The sequence below is a fragment of the Gopherus flavomarginatus genome, chromosome 7 (genome assembly GCF_025201925.1).
Source record: "Gopherus flavomarginatus isolate rGopFla2 chromosome 7, rGopFla2.mat.asm, whole genome shotgun sequence".
NCBI classification, from domain to species: domain Eukaryota; kingdom Metazoa; phylum Chordata; order Testudines; family Testudinidae; genus Gopherus; species Gopherus flavomarginatus.
In genome coordinates this window covers 49912989-49939726 of record NC_066623.1, presented here as the reverse complement: position 1 = coordinate 49939726, position 26738 = coordinate 49912989, and the positions used below count along the sequence as shown (strand labels likewise).

General features: G+C 42.5%; 1 protein-coding gene across 3 annotated transcripts in view; it reads left to right on the top strand.

Annotated features, from left to right (window-relative positions):
* MTA1 (metastasis associated 1) overlaps nucleotides 1–26738 on the top strand; it is a 179049-nt gene that overhangs the window by 131153 nt on the left and 21158 nt on the right. For 2 of the 3 annotated variants that reach the window (XM_050963186.1, XM_050963187.1), the window contains exons 12-17: nucleotides 4999–5114; nucleotides 6187–6338; nucleotides 7482–7671; nucleotides 8077–8166; nucleotides 11639–11791; nucleotides 12926–12961. In XM_050963186.1, the coding sequence (XP_050819143.1) occupies nucleotides 4999–5114; nucleotides 6187–6338; nucleotides 7482–7671; nucleotides 8077–8166; nucleotides 11639–11791; nucleotides 12926–12961 (737 nt within the window). Of the gene's footprint in view, nucleotides 1–4998; nucleotides 5115–6186; nucleotides 6339–7481; nucleotides 7672–8076; nucleotides 8167–11638; nucleotides 11792–12925; nucleotides 12962–26738 lie in introns of those variants that run through there. The other variant, XM_050963189.1, reaches the window with a different exon arrangement.

The window sequence follows — 26738 nt, the reverse complement described above, 5'->3', positions numbered from 1 at the left end:
TTCGGTAAATCCCTTAGGCTATTTGTGTCTACTGCCGAGAGATCAAAGGGTGCTGCTATTTCTAAGCAACGACCCTCCAAGTGGATCTCTGACTGCATCAGATCCTGCTACCAGATTCAGAATGCTCAACCACCCAAGGGCATCAGAACTCACTCTACTCGGGTGATGTCAGCATCCGTTGCATTCCTCCACAACATACCTATTACCAATATATGCAAGGCGGTCACGTGGACATCTGACCACACATTCACCAAACATTATGCTATCACACAGGATACCACAGCAGACACCATAGTGAGCCACACAGTACTATCTACCATTATCACTGCCACAACTCCAAAATCCCACCAACCATAGTGAGTACTGCTTCACATTCACCTGGAGTGGAGCACCCACAGGGACAGCATTCAAGGAAGAAGAGAAGGTTACTCACCTTGCAGTAACTGAGGTTCTCCCAGGGGTGCTCCACTACTCACTCTCCTCCCTTCTACTTTGGAGTACTAATCAGACAACTCTATAGTAGAGAAGGCGCTGACGGGGGGGTGGGGGGGTGCAGGACACGCGTGCTCAGGCAGACCCTAACGACGCTGTAAGACAGCAGCTGAGTGCATGCATCCTGACCAGGCACCTGCTACCGAAGATCTCTGATCAACGGCTCTGGGACGCACAGTGGAGCAACCACAGGGGGAGACATCTCGAAGAACTTCAGTTACTGAAAAGTGAGAAACCTCCTCTTCCTTTACTAGAGAATGGGGATTGGCTTTTGTCCTTCAACCTACAAGATGCCTACTTTCATATAACTATACACCCATCACATCACACAGGAAATACTGACGATTCATCGTATCTCGAGATCATTTTCCGTATTGAATTTCCCCTTCGTTCTATCCTAAGCTTCAAGAATATTTTCAAAGGTTCTAGTGGTAGTGGCAGCTTACCTTAGGCAGGCAGGATATTGGTCTTCTTGTACTTCCACAACTGGCTACTTGAGAGCAACACCTTCGAGGCAGTGTTATTGCCATCCAGATGACCCTCGCTCTGTTCCAAGAGTTGGGCCTACAGCTGAAAGTAAAGAAATACATGCTGGTATGTGTACAAAGGATACAGTTTATAAGGGTATACTCATACCTCCCTTTGGACAGATTTGTGACCTTGTTTGGTCTGGTAGGAACAGTTCAGGGAAGTTCTTGCGTCACAATAAAGTACCGTCTTCAACTCATAGGCTGTGTGACAGCTTGTATCTTTGTGACCAATCACACAAGGCTATATCTCTGCTGCTTCCAGGGTTGGCTAAAAACTACCTATTCTCAGGGTCAGTTTGGACAGGTAGGTGACAGTCCCCTTGCACTTAAACTCCCTAAACTGGTGGTAGGAGCAATGCAGCATTTGTGCGTTTATCCCTTTCTGTCACCCAACCCCAACAGTGACTAACCTTGATGCTTCCCTGTTGGGATGCGGGACTCACCTCGACACCCTCATGGTTCAAGGCAGATGGACAGCCCACAAAACCAGTCTCCACATCAAAGTGTTAGAGCTAGAAATCTCCCATCAAGGGCTCAAGAGGTTCATACACACTTGAAGTGGAGCATCCATAGGGTGACACCTCTTGAAGAGCCATAGTCACAGCACAGGGCAAGTAAAATTTCTTTACGGCATAGCTGAAAATAGACCCTCTGTCTCTTGACTCATCATTTTGTGTCAACCCCAAGACCATTCTTCCTCCTATTTAGATAGGACTATTTGGAGACTCAGTATGGACTAAAAAAATTTCCATACATGATTATATTCTATCCCTCTTTTATAGCTATGTTAAAACAGTAATCTATACTTTTAATGTTGGTCGAGAAGGATCTTACCAATACCTAAGAATACTTTTAACAAACATTAGACTTTTTTTTTCCCCCCAAAAGTGGGCACAAAATAGTTTTAGGCACATGTTTTCAGATACACAAAGTGATGGCCTAACAAAGCTTTATGTGCAGTAAAGAGGAGAAGTGCCGTTCTCTTTTATCACAATGTTGTTCCAAAATGTGTTTCTCATGACAGGACCAGAACTTCTGGCTGTGTACGTACCTGGATGACTGGAACCATTCCAGTGTACATGGGTGGTAGTATATTCAGTCTTCTAACCAATAAAACCAGTTTAATCTTTAGGTACCATATGTCTTGGGCACACAAGTTTCTCCTTTCAGAAAAGTAAGACTTCAGTTCCTGCTCCCATGTTAATTTAGTGCTGTCAGCCAAGTGCATAAGGTTGGTCACACATTGGAAAAATGTCAGTGTTTTGTGAGCTGTTTGTCAATTCATGATCTAAGGGAAGCTGAGAGCCAACACTTCTTACAAGAATCGTGTCACTTTAATAGGTTCAAATGTCAGAAGAGACTACATTATGATCACCTGGTCTGATTTCCTATGTAACACAAGCCAGAGAATTTCACCTAGGGTTTCTTGCATCTAGTACACGTACTCCAGTTCAACCACAGATCTTTTAGAAAGACATCCAGTTATGATTTAAAGACTCCAAGTGTTGGGAAAGCTTACCATGCTTGTTGAAAGCAACAGAGTCCTGTGGCACCTTGTAGACTAACAGAGGTATTGGAGCATAAGTTTTCGTGGGCTAATATCCACTTAGTCAGACACATGTGGTGGAAATTTCCAGAGGCAGGTATAAATATGCAGGCAAGAATCAATCTAGAGATAACGAGGTTAGTTCAGTCAGGGAGGATGAGACCCTCTTCTAGCAGTTGAGGTGTGAACACCAAGGGAGGAGAAACTGCTTTTGTAGTTGGCTAGCCATTCACAGTCTTTGTTTAATCCTGAGCTGATGGTATCAAATTTGCAAATGAACTGAAGTTCAACAGTTTCTCTTTGGAGTCTGGTCCTGAAGTTGTTTTGCTGTAGGATGGATACCTTTAAATTTGCTGTTGTGTGTCCAGGGAGGTTCAAGTGTTCTCCTACAGGTTTTTGTATATTGCCGTTCCTAATACCTGACTTGTGTCCATTTATCCTTTTATGGAGGGATTCTCCAGTTTGGCCGATGTACATAGCATTTGGTGAAGTAGAATCTACTTTGAGGTAATTTTTAATAAGGCAGCAATCAGCGAAATGCGGTCTCATGCAAAGGTACCATATTCCATTCTTCTCCTTTGGAAATTGCTTTTGCAAGTCTCCCTGAGTTGGAACGTCATGCCGTGACTTACAAATCCCAGAGCCATTTCAAATCCATTAATAATCAATCATTAGGGCCATGACAGTGCATCAGCTGAAGAACAGAACAATTGAACCACGATTGTAAAAAGGCCCCAGTTATTAATTCTCCTTTTTCTGCCTTACCTGGGGAGCCCTACAAACCAGAGAAATCCAGAATGTCTGTAGCACTCGGCCATACACAAACCTTCCCCCTCACCCACGCTCCTTCCTCACCATATTGTTTAACACAGGTCAGTCTGAAGCTTCTCCTGCTCTTGGAAAAGGCTCTCCTGGCCATTTGTGGAGCCTTTATGCCCCTTGTGTGCCACTGTAGCAGAATCTGCATGTAACACTTGGAAAAAAAAAATTGTGTCTGGGCTCTCTGTCTCTCAGTGACTCGCAATCACATGTAATTTGTTTCCAAGTAAAAAGATGCATTTTTCTAACAGCCCTGGAAACACAGTGACGGGGGAGTTTTCTTCCTTTCCCTCATATCACCACTTGTCTTAACAATTTGGCCTAGGGAATCTTTATCTTATTTATGCCTGCCCAACACCATTGTCTCAAGAAAAATTTAATATGCAACCTCTTTGCAGATATAACTGATTGGAATTTACTAAATCTTTGTTGATGCTGCATCAGAAGGAATAGAATCTGGCACTCTGTTGGCTTTCACTTAGGGAAACGTGGTAAACTATATCACTGATGTCAGCAGATAAAGTGCTGAATACACATACAGAGCAATTCTGCTGTATAAAAAAGTATGCAGCTCAATGGTCTACACAGGCACATTAATGCACAGCATGAGTGTGCTTTAGAAATCGCATCCCAGTAGAGTGTTTTCTCCTACTGTTGATGCAAGCCCTAAATGACTAGCCAAAAGTCACACAGGGTGTCTTGGAATTGAACCCAGATCCCCTGTGTTGCAATCTGGTACTTTTAACTAATTCTGTTGTGGTTTTGTTGAAGGGAGTGGTAAAATAAGGTCTGTAAATAAATCTGATTCTACCTGTTGTCTTGGAGTGCCATAATCTCTGTGCTAAATTGGATGGAATAGAGGTCTTGACCTTTTAAGATGCTTCCTTTCACATCTCTCTTAGGAAATTGCACAGGAAATATCTCTGAATCAGACGGAGAAGACTGCAGTCTGTATAAGGTGTTCCCATTTGGGTTATCTGAGGATTCAGTTTACACCTTTTACTCTGCAGTTCTTTAATAGTGCAATGGCAGTAGGGGCTTGTTTCAGGAGGGCAAACTTTGAGTCTGAATTAGTACTCCTGAGCTCTTACCTATAAGGTTTGCCAGTCTACTACAGAGCGACAGGATTTGAAGAGGCAGTTTTCTGAAGGAGAAAGGAAGGCCACTTTACCATGGAATTCTCTGAATCTATTGCCCTTGCAGATCCACCTTGACTTTCCCTCCTTCCTCACCGCTTTAGAGGCTTAACTAGAATGTTGTTCAGGCAGAGAGGAGCAGAGGGATGTCTGTCGATATGGCCCTTTTGTCACCTAGATTAGAATGTTTTTGGATCAGTGACTAAGGTGTACTCATGACCAGAATGGTTAACTGCTTTTAAGTGGTTCTGGGACTCCTGAGAAATGGCATGTGACTTCTACAGTATGATCTGCAGATGAAATGTATTCAGAAAACTCTCTTTACTGGTAAGTAATGTTTCTTGTTTTGGAATTCATAAACATTAGAAATGCATGTCTTCAGTTTTAATCTTCTGGGCCATATTTTTTTGTCACATAGGAAAGTTACATGTCACAATCAATTAATTTTTCCCCTTTTTTTGCTTTGTGTTTTAAGTAACAAGCCAAACCCCAACCAGATCAATGTAAATAATGTCAAACCAGGAGTGGTAAATGGTACAGGAGGACAGGCACAGAACATGGGAGCAGGACGGGCCTGTGAAAGCTGCTATAGTAAGTGATTTGCAAATGTAGCAATTGTGCAAGAGCAGGAGAAGTACTCTAGCACTAAGACTAAAGTAAAGCTTTAATAAGCTACCATGCAGGGTGGGGTGGGTGAAATAGGCAGGGTTTTTCTTCATGTAAATGTTTCTAAGTTTTGAGAGTGGGTGGATTTTATTGTAAATAACTGCAAGAGCTGATGTTTGCTGTGAAATAACGAATGGCTCCTGAGTGAAGACAAGTCTTTAATTCGTTGGAGAGCTTTATAATGTTTTCACAGCTTTATTATGGTAGTGGAAAGTCCAGAGAGCATGGTTACATCCTTGTAATCACTATGGTCTCATCGGCTAATTCGTCTTGGTCTAATAGGCTTCCCTCTCCTTTATGGAGAGCCTTTTAGATGTGCTAAAATGTAAGACTGTATGGAGAGTCAAAATGACTGACTTTTTCTCTTCCCTAAGTAAAGTTGGGGAGGGGATTTCTAAAACAGAGGGGAAAAGTTACAGTTCCCTCCACCTATGCAAAAGGGGTGGTTGTGTTTTGGAGTTACAGCCTAAAATATCTCAAAGGCATTACCAGGAAGTTTCCCTATCCTAATGACTCTTACTCATTTTACTGTTTCAAATTGTATACTAAAGAGTATAATTACTTGAGCTAAGGTCATTATAAGAGACAAGATGGGGAAGGTAATACCTTTTACTGGGCCAACTTCTGTTGGTGAGAGAAACAAGCTTCTGAATTTATACAGAACTTTTCTTCTGCGTAGCTCGAAAGCCCCTCTCTCTCTCACCAACAGAAGTTGGATGAATAAAAATTGTTACCTCACTACCTTGTCTGTCTGAGATCCTGGGACCACCATGACGATAACAACACTGCATAATGCCATTATAAAACATTTAATGATGATGCAATTTGCCTCATTTTTGATACAACAGGCTTATGATCTACTTTTGTTACCTTATGAAGCTGAAAGGTCTCTTTCTCCTTTGAGATTGTAAAGATGGTTTTAAAGGCTATAAACTTTGAAAATCAATTCTGTTTAAGAATATATATATATATATATTTCCACCTTTATTATCCCTAGCCACACAGTCTTACCAGTGGTATTCTTGGGGTCCCCCTAACATGCAGTGTCGCCTCTGTGCATCCTGTTGGACATACTGGAAGAAATATGGTGGCTTGAAAATGCCAACGCGATTAGATGGAGAGAGACCAGGACCAAACCGCAATAATATGGTATGTGCATCCAGTGTAAAATAATATAGTATGTACATCCATTGGAAGCGGCTCAGTACTGCAGGTCAGGGAACCGAATGCTCATTCCAGTTAACAGTAATGGAAAAAGTATCACTTATTCCTGCCACACACAACCACATCAAATAATATACAGTAGAACTTCAGAGTTATGAACACCAGAGTTACAAACTGACTGGTCAACCACATGCTTCATTTGGAACTGGAAATACGCAATCAGGCAGTAGCAGAGACAAAAAAAAAAAAGCAAATACAGTACAATGCTATGTTAAACATAAACTACTAAAAAGGGGAATGTTTAAAAAAAAAAAAAAGACAAGGTAAGGAAACTTTCTGTGCTTGTTTCATTTAAATTAAGATGGTTAAAAGCAGCATTTTATTTCCTGCATTGTAAAGTTTCAAAGATGTATTGTCAATGTTCAGTTGTAAACTTTTGAAAACTACCATAACATTTTGTTCAGAGTTAAAAACAGCCTCCGTTCTCGAGGTGTTCATAGCTCTGAGGTTCTACTGTACAACTGTTTAAAGCCTAAACCAACAGAATTATTAGTCAGAACTTGGCTTTTTTATGACATGGTAAAGGTCTGGCCTATGCAATAATTGATAAGTCATCTTTGTCCATGTGTAGTTAAGTATGTAAACCTTAGCCCAAGGCCAACCTTCCAAGATATTAAATGCTTAAATTGGTCCACGTTCAAGTATAGGGCCAAAGTTTTCAAAAACGAATAGTGGCTAGGGAAGAGCAGCAGCAGTGCAGATGGGAGAAGGAGTGGAGGGTTGTGTTGTGTTTTTAGCTTGTTGAGTCTTCCCTCCTAATCTCTGCCTCCCACTCTTGTCCTTGCCTCTATTTCTGTGGTTTTCCTTCAGCCTGTATCAACTCCAAGCTCCTATCTCTGTCCCCAGGAGCCTTTCAGAAACTGAGTAAAAGCAAATACTTTACTTTGAGTGAGCATCCTTTAAAAATTTAGGAAAGTGGGGGTTGGATAGGAGAGTGTAGGTGGAAATGACTTTTAGAATGGACTATGTATGTAATGTTAACTGATGCTGGTTTCTGGTGTTCTGCAAATTTTGAATAAAAATCAGTTGCGGACAATAAAAGTGCTTGTGCTTTTTCCCTTTTCCCAGAGTATTCATGGTGTGCCAGTGCGAAACAGTGGGAGCCCCAAATTTGCCATGAAGACACGACAAGCTTTCTATCTGCATACAACAAAACTGACCAGGATTGCCAGACGTTTGTGTCGAGAGATCTTGCGTCCTTGGCATGCAGCAAGACATCCCCACCTGCCCATCAACAGTGCAGCAATCAAAGCAGAATGTGAGTATTTATCCAGCCATCCAACTACTTACTATGAAATTGGGAAACCAGAATTTGAGGTTAATTCCTTTGGGAAAGACTTGGGTTAGATCTTTCAGAGGTGCTGTGGCTAAGCACAGATGACCTGCCGTTACTTATTTGCTTTGCAGAAATGGCCTTAACTCATCACACTGTTACCAAATAACACATTTGAAATTACTCAGCTTTTTTTTAAATGTCACTTGTTTACTAGTATGCAGCCAGTGTGTACGCTTGCCAAAACATGCACCTACTCTGTAAACATCCTTTTTTACTAGAAAGCTCTCCAGAGGAAAGTTGTTTTAGACTTAGTTAATTTCCAAGACTCCATTCAATTTTTTAATAAGAAAATAAATGTTTTCCTCAATCCCAATATTGTCTTCACAGGCACAGCACGCTTACCAGAAGCATCAGAAAATCCATTGTTGTTAAAGCAAGTTGTTCGAAAGCCTTTAGAAGCAGTACTGCAGTATTTGGGTAAATATGCTACAGGCTAATTCTCCTAACTGTTTGCGTATTTTCATACTGCTGAGTAAACTGATCTGGAAAAATAGGATCTGCTACCCCCAAAATTTTGCCCATCTCTAGAAATAAATTCATAACCTTTGGTAAGGTCCTGAAATGTTCAGTTTAATGACTATTGTTTCCTTCTCTGGAACAGAGGAAAGTTCAAAATGGCCCGTGCAGCCTTTCTCCTCTTCACACTATGTGGAGGTGTGGTGGCTCAGTAGCCTACTACTCACCCTCTATCCCATATGCAAAACTCCCTCTTTAGCAGTCATGAGGCAGCCTCTGGTGTCTGGGTAAGAGGCCTCCTGCTTACAATCCATAAATGTGATTGGTGGGATGCAGTTGGCTGGTCCACAAACCCACTCTGGTGCAGTCGTAATGTAACTCCTACAATGGGATCCACTGTGCAGCCTCTTAAGTCTAAAAGGCCTAAGGATAGAGCACTTTCTCCATGAAGTGCTTATAGTAAGTGTTATGCAGGAGTTATAGAAGGAGACTGCAGCTCTGCTGGGGCCTCTCCTTAGCATCATAATTACTGCACAGTAGGCAAATGTCTGAGAAGGGTTTCACTAGAGTTTAACAGAAAATGAGTTGTCATTTGCTTGTTTGACCTTTCATGCCTTTGAGGGCAAAGATTCTGTAATGGAAGAGGTTTAAATGCAGAAATCATGGTCAGTGAAAGATTCATAGATTTCAAGGCCAGCAGGGACCATTGTGATCATCTAGTCAAACTTCATGCATAACACAGACCACAGAACTTCCCCAAAATAATTCCTAGATTGTTAGTTCTTGCATCCAACTACTGATCTCAAAAAAAACATTTAGGTGCCAGAGGTGATTCAGTAGGCAGTCCTCTTCCTCCCAAGTGAGTTTGAATCATGATCCCAGGGTGAAGTTAGTATATATTGTGCTGCTGAAGGTTCTGTCTTTAGATTGCACATAAAAGAAAGGTCTCAATCACTTCTGACCATTTTAAAGCAGCCAAACAAAACCCCAGACTGCTTGCCTCTTCTACAAAAGTTGGGGAATTAATTCTTGTATCCTGCCCAAAAATTCCTTCTGCAGTTTTGTTTGGATACAGTATTCTTCTCCTCCTGTCCTAAATAGTTTAGAATTGTTTTGTGCTGTTAAACATCTGACACAGTCTTCCTTAAGAGTGAATGGCATGATTTCAGGTGTATATAGTTTGCAATGTGAAAAGTGCTTTGGGATCTTTGAAACAAATGGCTGATATTTTATTAGCAACTTTTATCCAAGTATTTCAGTGAATAGAACTGAAATTGTGCTTAATTTGATCTGTTGCTGTTTCCTATAAATATATTGCTCTCTGGAAGTTGTTATATAATCACACCTGAACCATTCATTGCCTTAAAGAAAGATCTCATATCTGGGAATGCTGTCAAATGAATATTGCAGTAACCCATGATATTTTGTACATTAATTGGCTATTGGTGCATGCCTTGAGTGTGTTGTGGGGCAGGACGGTGAAGGCCCTATGACTTTACCACAGCCCGCGCTGGCATCAGAGTGGCTTATTAACTGTTTCTTTTGTATTTAAAAAAATTATGGTACTTAATGTATTGCCTCCTTCTACTATTCAAAATATAAGGCTAAGAGGAATAGTAGGGGAAAAGGCTACAGAAGCCCTTCTTGTAATATTTTTGATGTAGATTTTTTTTAAATCAGTTGTTTTAATTTCCTCTTCTCTTATTACTTAATGTTTGTTTTTGTAGGTAACTGAAGTCCTTGACCTGCAGCCCTCTCTAGTTTCATAAGAACTAGCTCTCTCTTCACTGCAGTTTGTGGCCAGACAGCCATTGTCAACTCACTTTTTGTTGAAACTAAAATTTAAGATTCTCAATTTTTGTATTTAAATAACCATTGAGTTTAAAGGGACCAGAGACCACAAACTGCTCCTGAGGGACTGGCAGGTTGCGCAGGTGGGGTCGGGGGCAGTTGTAAAACTGTCACACTTCTTCCTGGTCGACTCCTCCAATAGACACTACACAGCATCCTTCAAACTTGCCTGGTTAGTTTAAATACTGAATTTAGGAGCCTTAAATGAGCACCCAGAACAGTGCTCTAATGTTAAAAGCATCCTCTGGCCACTTCTCTAGTCTTGCTGAGCGATGTGGATGGGGAAGTAGAGATTGGCTTTGGTATCTAGAGCACTGTCCAACTGCTTCTAAATTCCAGAGAGTTGATTTGGGAGTTACTTTAAGGCTCCCATTTCAGCAATTAAACTAATTATCTGTTAACTTTGATAAGAAATTGTGAAGTCAGTTTTGTTTCTTTGAATATTTTTATTTATAAAAGATAAGCTTGTGTGTGTGTATTGTGTGAATATTCATTAAATATGGTTTGTCTGCTTTTGTTCTAGATACAGTACTTAACAATTAAAATATTCTGTAATAAGAAATATCCCAAAAAATCCCCAAACTGTATGCATGCAGCACAACCAAAATGTAGCCACTAAAGGGAGAGGAAATTTTGCTATGGAATCCTAGAGGGAAAAAAACACTCTCTATGAAGAGTACCATAGGATCTTTAATGTTCACACAGAATAGGACCTTGGTTTTTAATGTCTCATCTGAAAGCATATGCTTCAGTGGTGTGACAGATTTCAATGTGGCTCTTAAACTGGAAAACAGGGCCCATTCTCCTTTTGATGTAACTATCTTCAGGAGTGTTGTGCTGCTACTTGCTATTACAGAGTCAAGGCTGTGAATCCATAGTTAGGGCCGAGAAAGAGCAACTCATTTTAAACCCCTGTTTTCAGTTGCTTGTAACTTTCTCAACGTCTTTTCCTTTGGCATGCCATGCTTGATCTCTGCCTCAGCCAAAAGGTTAGATTTAAATTATGTGCATGTTCTTGATAGTTTTGTTTTAAGTCCTCAATGGCTTGGCCAGTTTAGGAACTACATTTATAGAATACTGATAAAATTGGCAAAGTTGTAACTTCTGGGTAGCCTGTGCGTGTTGCATGACTTCTTGAAGATGGCTTCTAATATAGAGCAGCCTAGAAATTATCCAGAATCTGTGGAAAACATAGTTTTAGAAAAGGATACAAAACAGCCTTCTAGCACCTATCGTAGGATTATATTGCAGTGTATATTACAGCACAGGTTAAACATCCTTGTTGAATTCAGCAGTGTATTTACAGTGCTTTATATAAGTAGCAATCTTCTGTTAGACTTGGGGCCAAATTCAGAAGTGATATATGTGGCAATTAGTGTTCAGACCTCTCTTCGCTAATTGAGATTCCTTTGCATATCAGTAGAGTAGGCTTAAGTCAGTATAAGGCAGTTTGAATGTAAGAGTTTCTGTTCATATAAAAGGGATGTGCCTTACATTATCTCTGAATTTTGCCCTTTGTGTTTGGGTTTATAGTCTCCATGTATCTACTAATAAAAATAACACTCTGCTCTTTTTACAATAGAATCTCATCCATGTCCTCCGAAACCAGACCCCGTAAAGAGTTTGTCCAGTTCTCTTAACAATCTGACTCCTGCCAAGTTCACACCTGTCATAAACAATGGCTCCCCAACTATCCTGGGAAAAAGAAGCTATGAGCAACACAATGGGATGGATGGTAAATATTTTCTGGTACATGTACATTGTCATCTGTTGGGTGTTTCTTGTGTCTTCAAAGAAACTGCTCCTGTTAATTACTTCCATTTCAGTATTTTGTAAAGAGTACTGCCTGATGGACAGCATCAGTCCTTATTCCAGGGGAGATTGCTTTTTTATTTTTTATTTTAGAGGCCTTAATAGTTTTGAACAAGAAATGTTATGGTTTATATTTCTCTTCTTGCAAAGGCTGGTTTGATTTTGCTTGTGCAGGCATGGATGTGTACAGTCTGAGTACTACGTTGATACAGAGCTGCTAGGCTAGTGGAACTCTGTCTACTTTGATCATGTCATGATGTCAGGCTGATCCCAGCCTGGCAAACATGAGAGAATAAGACAAATCTCTCTTTTTTTTTTTATTACTCTTCCTGCCATGGGAATTACTACAGAAAATTTCCCAAATGGTTTTTCCTCTTTCATTAGGAATTTACTACTGCCTCCCTGGTTGGCCCTCTCACTGAGAGTCCTCTCACTGTTGATGGGTCTCACCCCTTCCTTCAGCCCAGTAAATAGCATGGGTGAAGGCAGCATGTGCTTGCAGCAGGAGATGGAGGTACGATTCTCCTGGCATGGAGTCCAGGGCTCTGTCTTGAAGAGCTAGCCATCAGCTGAGAAGGCAAAGCAGGGAAAGTGCCACTGGCTCCTCAATCAAGAATGAGATGGCCTATTCAAATAGCCTTAACAGGAATAGGAAGGTGGGGAATGGCTCAATTAAAAGAAAAACGTGGCACTTAACAGTGAGGGGAAAAATGTAGTAGCTTCCAAGTTTCCCAGAGGTGAGCAAAACTGACTGTCATGCCTTCAAAGACCTTCTTCGGGAGTGAGACCAGATTCTCTCCCATTCTGCTCCAACCCCATAAATTTACTGTGCTGTATTAAAGCTATCTTGCCGTTGCATTTCAATACAGCCACACCGGGTTTTTTCTCCTTCACATTTATTCTTAGATTAAATTAGCATTTATACTGAACACAAATTACACAAGCAGCAATGGACATCTTACTGTTTGTGTTGAATATTTAGTTTTTAAAAAAATGCTACTGTTCAGATTGCTGATATGGTGTTTTTTCTCTTTTCTGTTCACTTGTGCTCTGTCAGGCAACGTGAAGAAGCGCCTATTGATGCCTAGCAGGGGTAAGACCTCAAGCTGTGCTCAGCTAATGCTAGGAGAGTGTGATTTTTAGTTTCATCTGTTGGCTTCTCTAGTTCGCTTGTCTGCTTTGTGGCTACTAATGCTCTGTGTAAATTTTGTGTTGGTGTCTAAATGTTCTTTGGATAACCTCTATATCCATGGTCTATGCACTGCTAATTATTTTTCAGCCTTTTTCCCCGTGTGGGGCTAGTAATGGTACAACCATAGTTGTTGCATGGAAGTGGTAATGAAATGAAATATTCACTTTATGCTACTAAATTCCCCAAATTATCCAACATTGTTCTAGCATTTTTGTAAAAGCTATTGAAAGTTTGGAATGTAATGATAGCTTGGATGGGGTTTTGGTTTCACTATTTAACCTTAGGAAATGTAGGCTTCAAATATTCTATATGAATTTAAGTATCAAACACATACAGATCAAAAAAGAAGCAAAATCTGGTAGGATATACTCTGTCTTTTAGTCATGACCCTTCATAATGTCAGCAACACTGCTAGCTGTTTGATTAGCCAGTGCTGCTGTGCATATCTATCTTTAGCTAGCAAGCAAGCACCTGTAATTATAATGCTTTGCTTCTACATAGCACTTTTAATTCATAGATCTGCAAGTGCTTTACAAGGTTAGTAAGAATTATTCTTCTTCCAGTGCTGGTCCTATGCATATTCCACTCTGCATATGCATGTGCTCCATGCACCTGGAGTCAGAATTCTTGCAAGCAGCAACCATTTATCTTCACGTGCACCCTTTTCCGCCTTGCGTTTCTAACTGAAGGTATAAAAAGGTGAAACAGACTGGCTGTCTCTCCAATTCCTTCTTACTGCTGCATGGCCTAGGATGGCAAAAAAAAAACTTCAGGACCAGACTTAAAAGAGAAATTGCCGAGCTTCAGTTTATTTGCAAATTTGACACCATCAGGTCAGGATTAAACAAAGACTGTGAATGGCTAGTCAACTACAAAAGCAGTTTCTCCTCCCTTGGTGTTCACACCTCAACTGCTAGAAGAGGGTCTCATCCTGCCTGATTGAACTAACCCCGTTATCTCTAGACTGATTCTTGCCTGCATATTTATACCTGCCTCTGGAAATTTCCACTACATTCATCTGACGAATTGGTTATTCACCCACAAAAGCTTATGCTCCAATACGTCTGTTAGTCTATAAGGTGCCACAGGACTCTTTGTCGCTTTTTACAGATCCAGACTACCCCTATGATACAAACATAATAGTAAATCTGCTTCAAAGATGTCTAACATAGCTCTGCCGAAATCGAGCAGGTCTGCTCATTCAACCCCTAAGGACTTAGGATATACCAAATCCCAGGGCCATGAGCATAAAGCCAGAGTTGTGTCAGTACTTGACCCCATATCAGCAACACCAGTTCAACTGCTACCATCCAAGTCAAAAAGTCAGGATCCCTCGGTTCAACCACTGTCGGTACCATTGGTTCTGTCTCTTACATGGAGCCTCCCTTCTCTGACCCTATCAGTGTGAGCAGACTGGACCCTACGCATTCCAGAGAGGTCAGAGACTTGTACTACACGGGAGGATATCTTTGCTCTTCCTGAGCCTCAGTTTCCCCCAACATCAGAACCTTCTCTCTCTAGGGATATTGTGACTCCACTAGAGGGTGTTACCAGTGGAGAACATGGGACCCATATGCCAAAGAGCCCATGCGTTTTGCCAGGGAATCACTTTACCATTCCACTCTGAGGGAACCATGAGAGTTTTCTCCTTATCCCACAAAAGAGAAGGACTGTGAACCAGTTCTCCATTACTGATAAGCTTGCCTTCTTCATCTCCTGATGAAGCAGTCAGAGAGGATTGAGATGCTGGATGAAATTTCAAAGTCTGCAAATTTGTGGATTTGCAGGGCTCTGCAGAACTGCACTTCAATCAGCAGTTGATGCAGCAGAGACAGCTTCTAGATTGATGGAACAGCCATTGTGATGCCCTGAGAATCATGATTATATTCTTCGGGATTTCTCAGGGAGGTCCCCTTGGAGGACTTGCCCTTCAATGAAGCTCACCTTTTCACTGAAAAGATAAATGAGTCCTTATGTACTTAAAGGACTCCAGGGCCAACCTCACTCCTTGGGAATATATACACCTGCCCCAGAAGGGAAGTATCACAAGTAATCTTACAAACCTAGACTGACGAATTGACAGTTTTATTACCGATGATTATATGACACTCCTGATAAGAGACAATGGATATAGAAGTCTAATTTCCCTGAACCTCCTGTGTCTACAGCACCATCTCAACCCCCTCCCCTAGCTAAAAGATATTTTTGACAGGAGTTAGATAGCTGCAAACCATTAGTGAAACCACCTCAATCCCATCCCCTCATATCCTTCAGAGGTCATTTAGCACTGTTTTCACAACTGGAATTCTATAACAACAGACAAGTGGGTATTAGATATCCAGTCTGGCTGTGCAATTGAGTTTACTTCCCTACGTCTCCAAAACTGCTATCCTTCTTCAGGGACTATTCTTATGAGGGGATTCTCAGGCAGAAAGTGGAATCCCTCCTCCTGCCAGGAGCAATAGAGCGGGTGGTACTTCAGCACCCAGAAATGTACTTCCTTGTCCCCAAAAAGAAGAGGAGCTGGAGACCTATCTTCTATCTCCACAATCTCAACCACTTCATGTGGAATTCTAGCTTGCAAATAGTCACTCTGACATCAGTAATCCCATCCCTGGAAAAGGGTATTTGGTTTACAGCTCTTGATATGAAAGATGCCTACTTTCACTTGAATGTACACCCTGCCCACAAGTGTTTTCTCAGATTCATGGTGGGCACTGACTGCTTCCAGCACAGAGTGCACCCATTCGACCATGCCACTGTCGCCCATGTCTTTACCAAGCAGCTCATTTCAGACGGAACAGCTTCACCATCTTCTCCTATCTCAATGACTGGCTTCTTGTTGCCAGGACGTGTCAAGAAGCCTATGAGTTGACCTCATTAATGCTTCAGCCACTTTTCTCTCTAGGAGTCTGTCTGAACCTAGAAAAGTCTATCCTTGCTCCAGTGCAGACTATAGACTTCATGGGGATCACTTCTAGATTCACTCACAGTGGGAGATTATCTACCAAGGGACAGGTTTTGTACTATGAGCAACTTGATAGACCAGGTTATGTGCAAACCTCAAGCTCCAGTAGAACTTTTCTTTCCCTCCTGCGGCCCATGGCTTCATGCACTTACATTACCCCATTTGCCAGAATCCACTTATGTTTCCTTCAGATGTGGCTCCACACAGTGTATTCACAAACCAAATGCAGCATAATTACCATGGTAACAATTCCTTCGAGTAACATGGTAGATGATCCCCATCAGGTATGTGTGAGCGTCCCCTTCCTACCTTCCTTACTAGACAAGATGATCATTACAGGCATCTCCCTCTTAGGCTGAGAAGCCCACATGGATAGTCATATGGCACAGGGCACTTGGAAACCAGGATGCTTACCAACCTTCTGGAATTTTGAGCAATCAGAGAAGCTTCAAAGGTTTTTCTGCAATTTATCGAGTCCCACCATGTCCTCATAATGTCAGACATGACAACCACCTCTTATGTCAGTAAGCAGGAAAGGGTGAGATCCATTTCCCTGCGTAGAAGCAGTCACCTTAGGGAATTGGTGTATCAGGAATCAAATCATCCTGTCAGCAGCGTACTTTCCAGGAACTCAGAATGTGTTGGTGGATACCCTCAGTAGGCCTTTTGTGGTCAATCATGAGTGGGGATTGCATAATTCAGTGGTTAACAGAATCTTCGTTCAGTGGGGGACCCCCACCTCAGATCTGATCTCTTCCCAAACAGACAGGGAATGCAACATCTACTGTTCTGGAGGAGCTCTGGGTCTACATTTGCGAGGAAATGCTCTCCTTCACTTGGTCAGGACATTCCCCCAGACAAAAAGAGAATGAAACATCTACTATTCCAGAGGAGCTCTCCATCTCATGGCTTGGTTTTCAGATGGACATCAATATTAGAACATTCCTGCTGTGAAGCCTTACAAATCAGCCTTAACAGCGGAAAAGATTCCACTGAGAAATGCTATTTCGCCAAATGGAAGCATTTTCCCATCAGGACACAGCAGAAACACACATCTCCTGAGTCAACCGATATTCCAAAATAAGGGGAATGTCGTCTTTCCCTCAATTCTGTGAGTCCACGTGGCAGCAATCAGTGCGTGCCATCCACCGTCAGATGGTTATTCAATAACCCATTGACCGGCCGATTCTTGAAGGGCCTAATCAGAACCTTCCCACTAGTAGAGAACTCTACTCCTCAATGAGGATTAAATCTTATACTTTTGGCACTCTCAAAGCCTTCCTTCAAACCATAAGGTGAGACATTGAAGGGGTAGGTGTCGATGAAAGTTGCATTTGTTGTGGCCATTGCTACAGCCAGAAGGGTAGGTGAGCTGGGAGCTCTAATGGCAGATTTGCCATACACTGTATTCTGAAAGGACAAAATTTCATTAAATTTATATTGGAAATTCCCCCTCCCCCAAAGGAGCAGAGGAAGTTTAATTTCCCTCAGCTCTCACTTTTTATCCGCAAAAGACAAAACCAATCAGAAAATCACCTACAGCAGAAGTGGGCAAACTTTTTGGGCCGAGGGCCACATCTGGGTGGGGAAATTGTATGCAGGGCCGGAGCAGGGCCGGCCGGAGCAGGAGCAGGGGGTTGGAGTGTGGGAGGGATTGTGGTGTGCAGGAAGGATCTCAGGGCAAGGTATTGGGGCAGAGGAGGGGTGCGGAGTGTCTGAGGGGGCTCAGGGAAGGGGTTTGGCGTGCAGAGTGCAAGAGGGAGCTCAGGGAAGGGGTGCAGACTGCAGGAGGGGGCTCGGCAGGGGGTTGGGTTGCAGGAGAGGTGTGGAGTGTGGTGTGGGCTCAGGGCAGGAGGTTGGGGTGCACGGGGTACAGGGTGCAGCAGGGAGCTCAGGGCAAAGGGGTTGGGGTGCAGGAAGGGTGCGAGGTACAGGCAGGGGGCTTAGGGAAGGGAGTTGGGGGGTGGGGAGCAGGAGGGGTTTGGGCTCTGACCCGGCACCGCTTATCTAAAGTGGCTCCAGAGTGGCAGCGGTGCGCACCATAGCCAGGATAGGCTGCCTGCCTGCTCTAGGAAGCGCTGCAGCCCGAGGGCGGATGGAGGGCTCCACGTGCGCTGCCCTTGCCACGCCTCCAGATATCTCCCCCAAAGCTCCCATTGGCCACGGTTCTCTGTTCCCCGCCAGTGGGAGCTGCGGGGGGCAGGGCCTGCAGACAAGGCCAACGCACAGAGCCCTCTGCGCGCCCCTCTTCCCTTCCCCAACCTGAGGGCCGCAGGGACATAGTGCCTGCTGTTTCTGAGAGTGGCATGGGGCCCACCACGCCATGGGGGGCAATCTCACGGGCTGGATCCAAAGCCTGAGGGGCCGAATCTGGCCCACGGGCCGTAGTTTGCCCACCCCTGACCTAGAGGGTGTTCTCTATATCAGAACTAATCCAAGGTCAAACTATCCCAGAGATTCTCTAAATGGATCTCGAGCTGTATGCTGCTCTCATACTAGTTATTGCATCTTCCTCCCACTCATGGGGTGAGGGCTCATTCTGCAAGACTGTAAGGAACTTCATTGGCATCATTTCAGGAAGTGCCGTTACTTGACGTTTGCAGGGCAACTGCATTGCTTTGCAGCCACAAGTTCGCAGGGTATTATGGTCTAGTGCAGAATATCTTCACTGATGCGTCCATTGGGACAGCAGTCCTCCAGACAGCTCTGCGGTCTGCATCTTTGCACCCTCCTCCTAGCAAGTACTGCTGGTCAGTCATCCACACTGGAATACACCTAGGGACCAGCACTTGAAGGAGAGGAAGTTACTTACCTTACACCACATGGAAGTTCTTTGTTATGTGTAGTCCATATCTGTATTCCACAACCCACCCTCCTTCTTCTTTGCTTTGGATCTTTACTGGATTCACAATAGAGCAGGAACTGGAGAGGTGATCAGTCCATTTGGCTCTTTATGCTCTCAGTTGGAAACATGAGGAGGACAAGTATGCATGCATGGACCAGCAGATACTGCTTGCAAGAATTCGCCGGTTCTGGGTGTGTGGAGCACATGCAGATCCACAGTGGAATACTTGTAGGTACCATAGATCTCAAAGAACCTTCGGTTACTATAAGGTAAGTAACTTCTTGTCACAATTTTTCAAATGGAGAAACTGAGTCAAATTGGTCTTAAGTGATGTGCCTACACACCAAGAAAACGTAAGAGTTGGGAATAGAATCCAGGTATCCTGACTTCTAGTCCGTTGTCCCTGCCATGACACTACATTGCTCATGTAGACGACATATTCTACTGTGCATGTACAGAACAGAATTTTCAAAGGATCTTGACTTTATTAAATAAAAACATTTCTCCTACTAAGCAAAGACACTGCTGTTCTGAAGACTATCTGTGCTAGGTCTCAAGTTTCACACTTCCATTTCTTACTGAAGCTGTTTTTTAAAAAAAACATGGGAAGATTCTCATTTCCCCCCTGGTCATAGCAGGTGAAAAATGTTTTCCCCCCTGTTTAAAAATTGAGAAAAAACTAATCTCCTTTGGTGAGAAACCAACCATTGAGAGATTTTTTTGTTTTGGAATAATTTGGAAAACTGTATTTAGTAAGAGTGACTGGCATCTGCTGTAGACAGTGCAGTGAAATCAGCCTATTAATGCAAGTTTAGGTTATGTTCAACACAAATCAGGCAATGCAAAAGTGAAGGTTTGCACAATAAATATTAACTCAGCCACACTGCACATCCCTTGAATATTAAGGTTACATTAGCAGCCTAGTTCGTAACTGAAAACATAAACATGCAGTGAGGGTACGTTAGAGTTAGCATAAGAAGAATCTATTTTCTGATTCTTAACTGTGCACTAACATAGCCCTCAATGTCACTTTTAATGTTCTTTTGAGGGTCAATTTAAATAAAGTAAAAAGAAAACTCTCCTCATTCACCCATTAAGTCTCCTCCTCCTGGGCCTCCTCACTTTCCATGCTAGAACTAAGGGATGTCCAGGGGAGCTCCAGCGTGCGAAGTAGCTTGCTGACTTTCTACAGCTCCTGTTGATAAGATCGTTGTGGTCATGATTTCCGCTCCCTGCTAAACAGTTGGTCCATCAGTGAAGAAACTGTTGAGTCATTCAGCAGCTGAAAAACTTCAGAAATCCTGGCAAAGTTTGTCTGGCCTCAGGGTGTGAAGCGGAAGAAGAGAGAATCAATTTATCCTCCTATAAGCTGCGGCCTCTGGTAATGTTTTGTTGTTAGAGATGGAGAGTCCCTGAGGTAGGGTTCCAAAGTGTCCCCTTGTTGGTTTGAAGATTTTACTGTGTGTATTTCAATGACACTTAAAATCTCCCTTTTGCAAATTACCCCAGCAGTCCCTGGTCAGGCTGGACCAAACGAGTGTTGTGTGGTTCTTTCTTCCCCCATTGTGATGTCCACTGGGCTGCGTTGAGATCAGATGCTATTAAAATTTTAGCAGATGTGCACCTTGCATGTCCACAAGCCATAATTTAATTTCTTATCATTTTTTTATCTGCAACTTCTAAGTAGCTCACTGGTTCGCTCTTGGAACCTGCCTGCACTCTTTCTGCATTCTGTCAGCTTATATATCTTGTGGTCTAGTTTAAAAGTCTTTTAGAGTTGTTGGTTTAGACTTAGTTTTCATAGGAAAAATATTTTGGAGACTATCCAATTTATAAATTTTGATTTTCTGATTTTTAGGACAATAGAAGCCTCAACCCCACTAAGAAAGCAGGAACTAAACAATGGACCAGATCCGCTTGGCATAGGAGAGTGAGGGCTGGTGGCATCATGGAGCCAGCTATGGTTCCCTGATACTGTGAGCTGGTCTGAGCTCATCCCAGTGTAATTTAGAGCAGCTGGGGACTGGGATAGGCCCAAAGTTAAAAAAGGAATCACTTTTACACTGAGACCACTCCCAAAAAGAAAACATTGGAAAAGGTTTTAGGAAAGTGAAGATCGGGTTACTGCAAATTATTATGCTACTGTATTATCAGAAGCAGACAGGCAGGATATCCTTTGTAAATAAAGAAACATACTGGAACTGTGAACATCTACTTACTATTGGGAGTCCCTTTTTTCTAATGGTCCATTATATAGATTGCTAGGCTGGTTCAGACTTTTATGTCTTGGGTCTGTGCTAGAAAGAGGCACGGAAAGAAACAGATGGCATTTTCAGATGCTGTTACAACACTACTGTAGGAGTAGTGGGGCTCACATAACTAATATTTGCTTCCAAATTACCTGTTATGTTGGTCTTTGGGTTAGTGCTTTTCAGTGAGATATGTACTTAGAGCCACCTACATTGATGTTAGTGAAAACACCTATCTCTCACCATCTAACATACTCTTTAAGGAGCTATTTGTGAAATGTGTTTCCAGCCACTGTGGACAGGCAAAGCTGCTTCAGTTGGCCCCTGGAAATAAATTTGCTCTCCCTGAAGGAGGGTGATATAACTAATGTCAATCAATATGGGTTTAGGGAAAATAGATCCTGGGAAAATAAACTTGATTTTTTTTTTTTGTATGAGATTACAGGTTTGGTTGTTAAAGGTAACAGTGTAGATGTCATGTACTTAAGAGTTCTATAAGGCATTTCACTTGGTACCACATGACTAAGGCTAAAATTACGGAGGTCGTGCAAGTCATGGATTCTGCGACTTCCAGAAACCTCTGTGACATTTTCCGCTTCAGCCTTAGAGCTGAATTTATTTAGCTTAACAAAAAAAAGTTTTAATGAGGTGACTTGATTGGTCTATAAGTACCTATGTGAGGAACAAACATTTGACACGCATCTTTTTAGTCCAACAGAGAACTGGTATAACATCAGTCAGGGCCCTCCCTAGGGGTGTGCAGGCCTGGGACAGCCTATGCTCTGTCCATTCCCCTAGCCCCCACCCCTTCCCCCGCTCCCACTCCACCCCTTCCCCCAAGCATGCGGCCCGCCTCCTCCCTTAAGCCCCCTCCCTGCCTCATCCAACCCCGCCCCCACAAGTCCCCACCCCGCCTTTTTCCAGCTTCCGCCCTTTCCCCCAAGAGACACCAGGAGCTGGTGGAGCGAGGCAGGCTGGGGCAGGATCGCTCGCTGCTACCAGCACCAGTTCCCCCGCAACCCCGCATCCTGAAGCATGGGGCCCTCCAAAGTGTGGAGCCCGGAGTGGTTGCCCTGTTCTGTCCTATGGATGGGATGGTGCCACTAGTGGCTGGAAGATGAATCTAGACAAATTCAGACTAGAAATATGGCATATCAGTGAGAGTAATTAATCACTGGAACAATTTACCAAGTGTCATGGTGGCTTCTCCATCACTAGCCATTTTAAAATCAAGATGGGATGTTTTTCTAAAAGATCTGCTCTAGCAATTATTGTGGGGAAGTTCTTATGCAGGAGGTCAGACTAGTTGATCACAATGATCCTTCTGGCCTTGGAATCTATAAACTTGACAGTGGGCAGCACCAGAGTGTCTTTGCTGAGATTCTGTGCTAAGGCTCTTTGGTAGTGGACCTGCGCATCCAGGTTCCAGGGGAATAGTTTCTCAGCTGACTGCATTAGACTATCAACTGGACAGGTGTGCATGTGGCCAGGAAGTAATGTCACAGGTAGTCCTTTAATACAGTTAGGATGAAAGAGAGGATATCTTGTGGGAATTGAGATCAGGATTTTCAAACATGGGTGCCTGAAGTCAGGCACTTAAAATCATTATACAGGCACATACATAAGTGACTTGATTTTCAGAGGTTCTAACATCTTTCACTCTCTTTTACTTCATTTGGAATTGAGGCTGTTCAGCACCTCTGAAAATCAGGGTACATCTTTAGGTGCCTAAAATATGGATTTAAATGCCTTACTTTAGGCATCCTGATTAGAGGATTTTGGTCTCGGATTTCTCCAGCCTTTAATGTGGGTAGTCAGGAGTCAAATGTAGCACTTGCTTGCAGTATCATTAATTTGTAATACAGAAGTGGAACATCCTAAATGCAATCTGATGCACCAAGTAACCCCTCTCTCAGAAAATAAAAGTTTAGAATGTTGTCTGTTCCTTGTGGTATGGATTTTAGGTCTTTATAATTATAAATGATATGCTGAGTTATCTATTCTGTTTATATTTTTATATTATGAATGATGTGGACAAAAATGCTACTTTCTTGTTATAACTCGTAGCAACAAAATAATTGAACCAAAATAATTTCAGCCATATGGAAAAAGTAACATGAAGTATCTAGTTTTATTCCTTCATGTAAATCTGTATTAACCTCAGCTAATAAATCCCTCATAGTATGAAGTGGTAATAGCACTTGGGATTTTTTGGGACCAGAATCCTTTTGATACATTTATTGAAGGCTTAGGTCTGCATTTAATAATATGATTGGTGGTAGCAATATCATTTCCATATCAGCAAATCTAATGTTGGGTTTATTTGCACTTGAATTAAATTTATATTCTTTTACTTCTCTCTCAGCTCTGCCCCTCAAACCTGATGGGAGATTTTAACTCTGGACATTTAAGAATTAGAAAGTCAACCTCGTAATAGATGAAATTTCATCTGAGTCTTGAAATGGGGAAAAAGGATGCAGTCTAGCAATCTAGTCAACATCTCTGTCTTAGTTTCAGCCAAACTTTGTAAAGTTCAGAATATGGATTCATCTGGTTAAGCATCAAAAACTAGTTGCCACTCAAATTATAGGAAACCTTCTAGAAGAACTACAATGCACTTCACTCCCCTTCCCCACACAACACTACCACTACCCACAGGCCTTGGCTAACCTGTTCTACTGCCACCCTCAATACTCTTAGCTTGTGGGAGAAGCTTAGTGGTTCTGTTTCCAGGAGTGGATTCTGGGAAACTTGTTCTCTCTCAGATCCTACTGGAGGCAGCTTTTGCGCATAGGAGACCTTCCCGGCTTCCTGTTCGCTAGCACAGGGCCCGGAATCACTCTGCAGATCCCACTGTTTCCAGCATTTTAAAGTACTCGGAGTCTGAGATGCCCCAGGTTCACTAGGGTATTTACAAATTTATTAACTTTTGATTTTAGTAGCTTTTTTTAATGTTCTGGAATAAATAGCCTGCCAATATCTAGTGCAAGTAAAACTCCTCACTGAGAAAGATGAAGGCCCCTTAGCTACAGTCTGTTAGGGTCCCTTAGACACATGTCCTGATCATTATCCAGTGGGTCTACATGGAATCTTCTCTTTCTGATATCCAAAAAAATGGAGACTTTATGCCCAGCCTGGATCTCTGAGTCTTTAGTATTTCGGGAGGGGCGGGGAATCCTACATCCTTTACAGGAAGAAAACTGACTTTGGGCTCTCTACCTTCCAGGTGTCTGCTTTGCAGATTTCTATTAAAGGAACAATTTTGACAGTTCCCTAGATGGGGACTCTATTCCCCATGACTCCCAACTGTTTTTCAGAGTCACTGCTTCCCAGGATAATCAACTGAATGTGGGTTCCCAGTGCAGTGCTATAGCCAAAAGGGCTAATGTAATCCCGAGATATTATAAATGGGAATATTGAGTAGGAGTAAGAAGTTATATTTCCTCTGTATTTGGTACTTGTGTGACTAGTATTGGAATACTGTGTCCATTTCTGGTGTTCACAGTTCAAGAACAATGTTGAAAAATTGGAGAAAATTCAGAAAAAAGTTGTGATTTAAAAATAGGAAAACATGTCTTAAAGTGAAAAACCCAAGAAGCTCAATCTATTCGTTAAGCTAAAGAGAAGGTTAAGGTGGGGGACTTGTTTTAGTCTATAAGTACCTACATGGGAACAGAAATTTAATAATATAGGGGTGTTTGATCTGTCAAACAAAGGTATAACTAGATTCAATGGCTGGAAGGTGAAGCTAAATGAATTGAGACTAGAAATAAGGCACAGGGATAGTAATTAACCATTGGAACAATTTACCAAGAGTTATGTGGATTCTCCATCACAGGAAATCTTTTTCAATCGAGATTGGATGTTTTTCTAATGAATATGCCATAGTTCAACCTCAGCTGTGGGACTTGAAGCAGGAATTAATTCAGGGAAGTCCTGTGGCCTCTGTTATGCAGGAGATCAGTGTAGATCTTAATCTTAGTCTGCAGAAGAGAAGAGTGAGGGGGGGATTTGATAGCCTTTAACTACCTAAAGGGGGGTTCCAAAGAGGATGGAGCTAGCCTGGTCTCGGTGGCAGGTAGCAGAACAAAGAGCATGGTCTCAAGTTGCAGTGGGGGAAATCTAGGTTGGATATTAAGAAACACTGTTTCACTAGGAGCGTGGTGAAGGACTGGATTGGGTTACCTAAAGAGGTGGTAGAATCTCCATCCTTAGAGGTTTTTAAGGCCCGGCTTGACAAAGCCCTTTCTGGGATGATTTAGTTGGTGATGGTCCTGCTTTGAGCAGGGAGTTGGAGCAGATTACCTCCTGAAGTCTCTTCCAACCTTGTTCTTCTGTGATTCCATGATTAATGGTCCTTTCTGGTCCCCCAAAAAATCTGTGAACTACATGTATTGCCTTTTAGGTTGGCTTTTGTGCAGTATAGTTGTGGCCATGTGCTTACCTGGATCAAAGAGACACGTTTAGAAGAGCGATCAGTCACCATTGGGCTGCCAAAATCAGTCATTCAAGATGAACTACCCAAAGTCCCAGTTTGTCCATCCAGAAACAATTTAAATAAACCAGAGCCCTGCTCACTGCCATTTCATTTCAAACCTTCCTGCTGCCGGACAGGAGCCTGAATGCAGTGGTTCTCCAAAGTTCACAGACATCTTAGTGCAGATGTTGACCCTGATGGTGATAACAGCATTTGTGGTACACGATGGAATGCCTACATGAGACCGCTTAGTTGAAGCTATCAGTGGTGTAAAACCACACAGAGAAGTAGAACAAGATTCAGACCCCGAACAAAAGGAGGAAATGGCAGGTCTTGGAGACATAGCTATATGCCAAGAATTAATTATTAAACAGATCTTACTCTGGTCAAAGATCTGGGTTCAGAAATCCCTGCAGCCGTAGCTTACAGCCATTGACCCTAAAATCTCTTCAGTGTCCATAATGGTGAATACGGTTTCTGGCAAGCAAAATAAGTACATGGAAAGAGGTTGGTGGGGGACTGAATGAAAACTTCTTTCCTTGAAGATGAATCTCTGAGTTCACAAGAGATTGCAGCAACTGGGAAGAAAATCAGAAGAAATAGGGAAAAGGCATTCAGATGCACGGAGAGAAATGGAAGAAATCCCCTCCCCACAGTGGGGCCTCCAGAAAACAAAGGAGGAGAGTTCCCTGTTCTTTTGAAACTGAGAAGCTTAACCTGATGTGTAGACACTGGAGGGCTGAATCTGGACTGGACTCATTGAATGCTGGTAATGAACAGCCTTGGGCAGTGATTATGCAGCTCGGTAATTCTGTAGATAAACTAAAGATCTTGGAAACCTCATGACTATGCAATACTGTGGAAAGATTGAAAGGTGAGATTTAATTAGGATGGAAAATTAGTTGGGAGAAGGGATCAGTTGGATGGAGGAGAATATTGAGTACTGTGAAAAGCTTACATGATCAGTTAGATGGAATAATGGCTTGGTCAAAAGACTGTTCAGCTGCACAGAGCACAGTCTGAAATGAAGGTCAGGCAGATTTAAAAACATAAAGGAAGTCAGCATGCTGGGTTCCCATCCCTCCACATAATGTTCTACTCAGTGGAGATTAGTGAGCTGCATTTGCACAGCAGGGCTG